The 9795-nt window shown below is 40.4% G+C and overlaps 1 protein-coding gene across 1 annotated transcript in view; it reads left to right on the forward strand.

Annotated features, from left to right (window-relative positions):
- The window catches only part of T265_03065 (hypothetical protein), a gene marked incomplete at both ends in the record, with an annotated part of 45107 nt that overhangs the window by 21435 nt on the left and 13877 nt on the right, over positions 1-9795 (forward strand). Inside the window, one exon of the mRNA XM_009167470.1 lies at positions 3156-3903. Coding sequence (XP_009165734.1) covers positions 3156-3903 — 748 coding nt within the window. The remainder of the gene's footprint in view (positions 1-3155; positions 3904-9795) is intronic.

A 9795-nucleotide genomic window follows, 5' to 3' on the forward strand; every position in this document is an offset into this window, starting at 1 on the left:
TCTATGGTACAATTTTGAAAACTGGAAGAGTGGCCTGAAGACTAGTACTGCTAGCCTCCGTCTTGTCAGACACGGTATCAGATTTGATCGGAGATAGCATATACCGATCGCCTTCTGCTCCCACTGATTTAAAGCTAGACATGGAGGAATGGACACTATTGAATAAAAAAATAGCTGACGGAGAAAAAAACACATAAGATGTTTGTAGTTCACGAACATGCGCGATTCAAAAACGTACTATGTCATCAGGAAAAACTGGTATTTTCCCGTCCCCATTCTCATGCATCTGTGCGTTACAACTTTTACTCAGAACAGACAAGTTTGTTGGAGGATAAAAAGTCGCCAGAAATGCTTTAGTAGCCATCATTTTTGGTTTGTTCATTAATTTTTGCGTTACTTACAAACCTAGTTAATAAGCTGCAGAAAAAATGAGAAAAACTGGAAATTCAAGTACTTTAAAAGTGATGTCCTCGTGGTTGTCCGGGAAACTTAGCATTCAGTGGAGTTAAGTATGCTGCTAAATAGCCTCAAGGTAGGTAAGACCAGGTTTTATTGCACCCATTTTTTGTGTGGACTAACCTCAATAGAGGTATGAGTAAGGGAGGAAGGAATGTAGAAAATTTAGTGGAGAGTTCTTCTAGGCCAGAACACCGAGAAAGGCTGTGTACGAAGGTCAGGAGTACAATATCCCCGGGGTTTTGTGGGTTGTGCACCGCTGATGATTTCAATAGAGTTCCAACTCCCGTGCAGTGCTTCCTGGCTTTTGACGTAGACGTAGTCACAAGCGGGACGAAATTTAATTGGAAAGGAGGACTTCACTATTACAGCGATGTGAATATCAGTTTAATAAGTCTTGAAATAAGAAGCGAACAACTTGCAGTCGGAATTCGTTGCAATTGCTATAGGTGATCATATGATTCTGTACCAACTACAAATATAGGCAAGCATTCCCAAACGTTTGGACATTCTTAGGAGACAAGCTATCCATTGTTGATATTCTCCTAAAACAACCACTGTAACTATCCGAACAACCCAGTTTCTTCTAAGGGGTAAGTTTTAGTAATGCCGTTCGGGTTTGCGAATGGCAAGCTATCCAATGGCATCGTCTCCATTTGATTAGGAATCCCATGCGGGGAAACGAGCATAAGCAGCCTACAACACTAGCCAAATTTGTTATTCACACACCCAAAGTCCGCCTTTTTTTAAATAAAATACGCCACATCAGGTGATATCTTGCCTCTAACGATAACATTTCAGGAGGCAACGGTGTTTACGTCAACAAGCTGCTTAATTTCACACAGACGTTTTCTACTTGGTGCGTGTTACGGGTTGCTTGAATAAGTTGAAACCAAAGTTTGCAGCTAAACAATGTCTTATTAATCTGCCATACTACTCATAGAGGAGGTTCTGGTCAATACGACCGCAGTTTATTTAATGTTCATACACAGTTTGATTACGTCAAATATAGGAGCGGTGTCCATTCAAGTCATGGGACACAACGTCTGCAGGTGGGCTTCTTGTGTAGCGTATCCGTAAAATCCATGCGCACAAACAACTGGGAGAACGATCTTAGTTGTCAGTACCTGGCATTAAACGGTGTGGTTTAAAGAAAAAGCACTAGCTTGACAAAGCATTATGATACAACATTTGAAAAAGTGTAATTTTCAATCTCGTCCTTTTCTCTAACCTCACGATAGGTCGTCCCTCGAAGAATATAGCATACTTCAGAGTAGTGCTGCAGAACGATGATTGCCAATATGAAAAGTAAACAACTAAGTCAAAAGACAGCGATTGTAGTAAATCGGGAACATACGTTCAGTGGAGGTAGTTTTTGTGCTGTGTGGTGCATTCATGCTCCAGTACACATTCGCGAGCATCGAGGTTTTGGTTAAGAGTAGCTATAAACAAATTCAAAGTCTGGCACTGTCAAACGCTCTTTCCACCAATGTTATCCGACCACTACTTTCATATTTAAAGGTGTAGATAACATCTAGAGCTCCTTGTGAGTATGTAAATTTGGTGGACTGGTCGATTCGTTTGAAGAGCAGATTCACAAATAGATGAGCGAATCAGGTTCTCACTGGAACAAAAACTATGAGACGTGCCTTTCCTGACTGATTACCGTTAACGTAATTGAAAGCAGTACACCGGTAATACTGACCGTAGGCAAATGGTGTAAGTTCGCAATTGAAACATAAGCGTTATGTTGATGGAGCTAATTGGAGCTACCATGAATCTGAGGGAAATAAATTGCAAATGTTGTATCACATTTTGAATACTGATATTTCCCTCACGAGCTCCAGTTTTGTAAATTCGGAGGATAATTTATGGGCTCTGAAAATTCCTTGAATAACTTTAACATAGAATTTTCAGCTTAGTGAAAATAGATAGAATGTCAGGATTATCAAGTTTTGAAGTCCACAATTCGGAGTTGAAGTCTTCTGAACTTAATTGTGTCATCTTCGCTGGTTTGTTAACCAGATGAGGAACAATTTTTTGTGGCTTTTTTTTTAGGAGCTTAGTTGGCTGAGTAGAAAATGGCAAAGATCTAAGCTGGCGCGAACGCAAAAGGCTTTGAAAAGTATTGAAGCTCTGATCCTAGAATCAATTACCGTAGTCTGTATACCACCCGTGCGCAATATCGACTGTGTGCTCACCGTCCAACTTAGAAGTAGCCAAATTTTGCCCATTTTCCACTTGTCTTGATATCGTGGATGTGAGAAGATAACCTGACACTATAATTGTATACACCAGAACTGGTAAAATGTGTTTCTTTTGAAGATCGTTACGTTTATGTCATCCATTTATTTGAGTGTGCCAATTATGTGCTCCAATGTGCACACCATGTAACAGCTGTCAATTAAGTGTGGTGTAACGTGGAACGCCATGATTATCGCAACCATACCAACCTGCGCCTGTCTAGTAGCGTGTAAGAGCACAGCACAGCATAGCATTGGTGGAATGTATCCATCTGTCGTATACGGTGTGATCTCGGGCGTGTGTCAGCAGAAGTATCAATTAGTTTCCAAAGAACTTGATAGCTGTTGGTTCGCTGACACCGTTGCGATTTATTAATCCGTTGCTCACACAATACAAAGTTTTGTCCATGATAACTGAACGAAATATTAATTTCTCCTCTATTTTCATTTGAAAAGACCAGTGAGTCAAATAACGAAGTGGAGTTTACTGCAGAGTTACTCGTTTCTGGAATGAATGTGTTACCAGCACAATTCAGGCAGACAGATACTCTGTTATATCCAGATGCTGTGGCCGATAAATTCCAGTTTTCTGATCCACAATCCACTCCGATGGCCCATTATGGTACCAGTGCCACAGAAAGAGCCCCTCAAAACGGACTTTTCTACCCTGATTCCATCCATATCAGTCAGTTATCCAGTCCCCACACTCCGGTTCGTTTGAGCTTGGAAAACTTGAAAGTAATGGTAAATGATTGTTCCAGTAACGATGTCGCAACTTTGTGCAGACGACGCTGCACCAGCCCGTTCAGAGGCATACTGAAATCTAACTATTCACCAACTTCCACCAGTCTCGAGCGACCGAATGGGCACCCAAACATGGTTTCTGAGTTGAATATGGAACAAGCTCGAAACAGAACAGAATCGTCCCCATCGAGACTTCAAAACGGATCAAATGGGAACGATATTCATTCTTCGAATGGTACAATGCACAGCGTCTGTGACAGTCCAGACAGCTTTTGTTCTGTGTCGCCACGCTCTGCCGGGAAGTCGGTGCGCTTTGCCGATGAAATTATGATGAACAGGAGGACTTCTTCATCCACAGATCCAAGTCAAAAGCCAGAAGAGCTTCAGCGGAGTGGAGCTTGTCTAAAGGAGATAGTTCATTCTGAAGGGCCGGTGGTTTCTGTGATGTCTCCCAAAACAAGTAAGTGATCAAATGCTTGACAGGTTGTTGTATTCCATATGTTCGAAAACTAAATTTTTGTTGGGCTCCAGGTATATCCTTCAATACCCGCCTATACTCCAAAGATCAGTTTCTATTAGCTCTGCCCCTTGACTTTTCGTAACTTGAGAATACTCCCATTTCTAAAATCGAGTTCATATAGCACCCATGGTGATGGTTTTCTCAGCCTACTCAGTAGAGTACGTATGCCTACTGAGCTCCATTCACTTTTGGTTTGCGAACAACTGAACAAACAGGAAGAGGTGCCACATTAGCCGTGCTAGACCCCAATATATTGTCGTGTCAAAGAAAATACTTTGATATCTACAGAAATTGGTTCAACCCAAATCACGTCCATCAAAAAGCATCATGAAGAGGAGATTCATTCGGACCAGTTGGCTTTGAGCTTAATTAAAATGAAAACTTGGCTTTCATTTGCCAAAATTGAATTTAAAATGTGATATAGGAATTCAAAAAACTCAAGAAATAGGTTTGAGCAATGAGCTTTAAAAACGAAAATCTGATTGTAAGGCAGAAACGTTTTCTACCCGTATCATTTATTGAAAACCCTCCAAGGAAGCTCTAGGAAGCCGTTCTGCGGTACGCTTAGCAAGTGAAAATTGTGAACAAGCGACGTATTTGGATTTCATATAAATTGGCTTCTAATGGCGCCAGAGCCCAAGTGCAGCCTTTAAAAATTTTAGTGCATTTTTATTCTGAGCATGCGGGAGCTTCATGAGTCTATTCTACAGGTCGATTCCATGAACTAGTTTTTTGCATGCCCCGAAGGTGGACAGTAGAATTCATACTACGGGAACCATAAATTGAGAATTTATTTCATTGGCGTCTTTCGTCACCCAGACCTCCATCTTTCAAGTGTACACCTATTGCAATCCAGTTATCTTACAGATTTACTGTCGTACTTGTAGAATTTATCTTAATATAGCGTAAGTAAAATGTTTGGGAGACGTTTGGGGACTTCCCTTCCGGTGAATTCATCGCTTTTGTTGACTCATAAAACGTTAAGAAGTTCGATTACTTAGCTCTTCTCTTAAAAGTAGTTTTCGCGGCAGCATTTCATTCAATGCCTGGTTCATTTGGCATAATATTGCATGCATCCACATGCTGATCATATTCACTTGCTTGAAAAATTAGCCTGTGCTATCTGCCGGATTGACTGAACAGTCTCTGTAGTCTTCCCACGATCAACAGTACATTTGTGCTGACAAGTGACAGATTTTTGTGACAGTGCTCTTCATTAGGTGTCTTTAATATATATCGTTCCCAGGTGAAGACCAATACAAAATTGCTTCTAATATACGAAGTAGAATACGGGCAGAATGTGGCCTACTTAGGACAGAATATTTTATATACTTGAGCACGTTTTTAAAAACACCAACCTTCCATTGATCCAGGGAACGACAAATTGGGGTGAATTTCGTACAGCTGTAGCGCCCTTTCGGTGCCTAACTGTCATGCCATCCGAAGGAAGCACAAGGGCTGGGATACTGTCAGGTTGCTCAAGCCTAGACAGGGGAAGTCGACCTTCCGGTCAGTAAATTCTCGCTCTAACCACTTCGGCCATCTAGAAATCCAGTGACTGGAACCAGCAGATCAACTACTCTTGACTGTGGGATAACCCGGGTTTTCGAGTCCCAAAACTGCCGCACTGAATTACAAGTCCCATAATTCATGTTTATTTCTACTGGTACTTTTCAACTGATTTTTTAAGTGGATAATCATCAAACAGCTGAATTTATATTTCTGCTATGTACGTCATACGCAAACTTGTTAGATAATTTATCCGTCAGACAAATTATGCACCATGCAGGCCGTGAAAAGCAGCCCTCAAAAAGACCTTTAATTTATAAATCAATTCGGTTTTCACGGGAGACTCAACTGAATCTCTCTTTTATGCTGTGCCAGCTGAATCATGAGGCGGCCTGTGTGCAGCACATTCAGCTAGAGGACATCATAAACGAGAGATTCAACTGGGTCTCCCGTGAAAACCAAACTGATTTGCAAATTAGTGTATTTCTCGAAAAACAGTGCAATTTGGGTTCAAGTAAAACTCGTGGACTGCGCCTACCTGATGAGCCCCAAGAAGTGCGAAACCGGTCGTGGGCTGTCGAAGAGTTTTCAGCAACCTTGTCAGTAGTTACCTTTAATTTATGTTTGTCGTCTCCTGGAAGGTTTCACTGCAAAAGGCTCACATGTGGTAACAAGTAGATGACTGTACATCAGACGGTCACATGATTTTCTAGTGGATAATAATGTGCTAAAAGTAAGACAAACTGAGTTTAGTTGAGATCGCTCAAACATTTCTGGCGGTACCTGTCGGTTTGCTCATAGTATCAGTGAGACAAATCGGTAAAAATAACTTGAAGCTGAAATTCAAAACTAAAGCTCATTGTTCAAAGCAAACTTAGCTGATCCTTATCCAGACTAAGGTAAGCCGACCATAGGCAACTAATTGGGGCATGATATAATGTTGTATTTTGTCCCTCAATCCAGGTCACTGCAAGAAGCAGTCAAAAGAATATGAGGATTTTCATTTGGGAAATATTACATAACTGCTTCAAGACTGACTTCTGCGTTACCCAAAGTGGGCGTAAATCTTCAACCGCCAGGTCACGTTTTAGTTCTAAGTAGACGACTTAACCGGCTCTGAAATTTGTCGCTGATTTAGTCCATGTCACATGTACTGCAGCAGTCCGAATGGTGCAAAATTATTTCCTTCCGAAACAAGGTTTTTCTTACCATCTCGTTCATCCTGAACGAGCGGCTAAATTGTGCAAGAAGTCAAAGAGGTTGAGCTTTAGGTGGAACGCTCATTTTGGTTGGTTTATGATGATGATACTGATGAATAACACAGAGCCATTTTGACTGAAAATTTTCTCTGGACGTTGTGTGTGCATCACCTCATAGCAATGACTCATTAGGAATTAGTCCTTTGTTCCTCCCTAAGGGTAAACCACCGCTATCTGAGAATTCAAACAACATGCATATTTCAACACGTCAGAAGGCCCAAGGTATATGAAAGAAAAACTAATAAATTCCTGAAATCTGCCCCCCTCCCCCCTTTCCACAAGAATAATTTCAATACACCTACGAATGCGTAGTTCGACTAAGAAAGTTAGTAAAAGCAGTGAAATCTTTCACCTTCCTGAATCAATACCCTTGTTTTACCGTGCTCTGTCCTTGTAGAAACAACTAACTCTTCCTTTATTCATCATCTGTTGCTTTGTAATTTATCTCAGTTTGGTACAACCCCACCGGCCTATTCGGCCATGCGTTGTAAATATACCAGACATTAAGAATACAATACAAATAGAATACGTCTGTCCTGAACTTTTTCACTTTCTTCGCTCGATTATTACGAAGATATATTGATTTTCAAAAGCAGCTACCTAGCATTGGCGATCAGTGTGATTCACGACACATTACTTTACGGGTCACAGCGAGCTACTCGTAGATGTTTTCAGTGGCATACGGAATTTGTCGTCACAGATGAAAGCTTTTATTGATCACACATAAAGCATGTCACGTCGGAGTTCAGGTTGTTCGTGTGGTGACAAATGACTGTTGAAAAGTACTAAAGTGTTGATGAGACCTCGCCCGAACACCGTTTTTTAATTAGTTCAATTTGAGGAAAAGACCGGAAACAAACTTGTCAGCCGAAAAAGTAATGCCCAAAGTACGCCTTGGGAGGATCAGCAATAATCACAAGGAAAAATTGTCGTTTGAAAATGGTGAATCCCTACATCAAAGCTTCTAAAATCGTGGAAAGTATGATACGTAATTTTTTTTAAGAAAAGTCAGTTACATTCACTTTCATCATCATCTTTATCTGCAAAAGCATCGTGGACGTTATACATACCACAGTTTTGTTCGTCGATGATCTGGGGATGTAGGAGTGGCCAGAGATGCATTGAGGAATTAGCTGATATGATTGATGGGTGACTAGTTGAGTATCCGCGAACATTTTTTCGAAAAATTTGGCGGGAAGCTTTCTACTGAAGGCAACAGCTTGAATGAGACGCACGACTGATGCATATCTGCCAATGTCTCTGCCCATTGGCGTGTCCCGTCTTGGGTTGGCAGTCAGTTACGTTACATACATCTCAGACAGAGCTTATCCCCATGTATTCGCGATTGCTACCGTTTGTTTTACCAAATTTTCCAAACTGCACCCTCATATGTCAGCCTTCGGATATCAAAAATGCATTCAGTTGGTAGGACGCAGTTGATTTTTAAGTCCTTGTTTCACTATCAGTTGTCTGACGCGTAATTTGGTCTTGTGTAACAATCAGTCTAACGGCAACTGGTTGTGGATTCCGTTATGAATTTACCATTTTTATCAGCTGCGAGAAAGCTTTTAGGTAGTATATTGTGTTTAGAGGTGATAAGCGGTTAATCAGCTGGCGTATTTAGCAACAGTGCATGAAAAAATCCTAGAAAATATATAATAAGCTCAACTAAAGGACGAACAGTCTTCCGTTTACGATCGGAAAATTGACAACGGACATAAATAATGCAGCAACGAACCACATAATTGACGCTCGCGGGGCTTGCAAAATACCGTTAAATGACCAAAATTTGAAAGTCCTTGGCTTTCTGTAGACAAAACGGTGTTTCCGATGTATACAATTTTGGCCTATTTATGATTCGGCAGCAAGATTCACTACTCCATTTTGTCAGTGCCTCATTAGTGATGTGTATTTAATCTGCCATTAAAATTTTTACATTTGTTATTTATGGTAATTCAAGCGTAAACCTGATCGAAAACGGCAGTTTCTCTGGACTTATATCTTGAAACTATGATGGAGATATTGAAATGTATTCTTTCTTTGTTCTACATTGATTTTATTGATAACAGTGAAACTAAACCCTTCAATTACCTGATGATTTTCCCGTAATCTAGAAAGTTGGCACTTTCTTCCTGATACACTTAAACCAATCACCTGTTATGAGATTGCCTTGAATCTCACCACCACGGATATTTTCGCATTTGTGTCTACATTTAACACCGCTACACAATAGAGTACCTACAATTACGTAGGTAAAACGCAGTTTACAACTTCTTGAAAATGTTTGTAAAAGTGGGCTACACTGCCTTGTGCTTTTCATTGGGATAAAAATGCACGTGCCAAAATCCAAGTGAGTTTCTCTAACAAAACTAATCAGACATCTTCACGATTTGTATATGAGGACCAAATGGGTATTTTGTTTGTTTTGACTGATTGTCCACGCCAAACGTCTCTGTGCGAAACTTGCAATATCGTCTGTCCATAGTTCCAAATGAGTATTGTGTGCTTAGAATCTCCAAGTAACCGAAAACCGACTTGCATAAACAAATTCAGACAGTCTACCGGATGCATCACGCAAGAACTGGTAGAAAACCTGACTATCATCTTGTATCGTTGCGCCCTTTATTTGATGAGATCAAAAGTTTTTGTTCGAAAGTTTTTGTTCTATGTTGATAAATGGTTACTCACTACTAAACCAACCGATTTCCAGCTGGATAGCTGATGTATTCACGGTAACATCATTCGGGTTGTAAGTGGTATTCTAAACAGCTTCGTTCGGAATTTTTCACATTTTAAATATTATTATACAAGAGCCTGTTATAGACATTCTGTATGCTATTATTGTGATTTTTTGTTACATAAGGTTCATACTAGACAAATTGCTGTCATCCATCAATCATGCTTCACGTGGAGTCCATGACAAAGTTATCTCTGAGTTGTGTGAACATGCTATCACTTATGTCAACACTGTCTAACAAGCGGTAAATAAGGTCACCTAATGAAAATTAGTCACATGCACTTCAGCACATGACATACGATTGATTTCACTTACTGTCAGTCACTG

The sequence above is a fragment of the Opisthorchis viverrini genome, assembly GCF_000715545.1.
Source record: "Opisthorchis viverrini unplaced genomic scaffold opera_v5_42, whole genome shotgun sequence".
In the NCBI taxonomy this organism is placed as follows: domain Eukaryota; kingdom Metazoa; phylum Platyhelminthes; class Trematoda; order Opisthorchiida; family Opisthorchiidae; genus Opisthorchis; species Opisthorchis viverrini.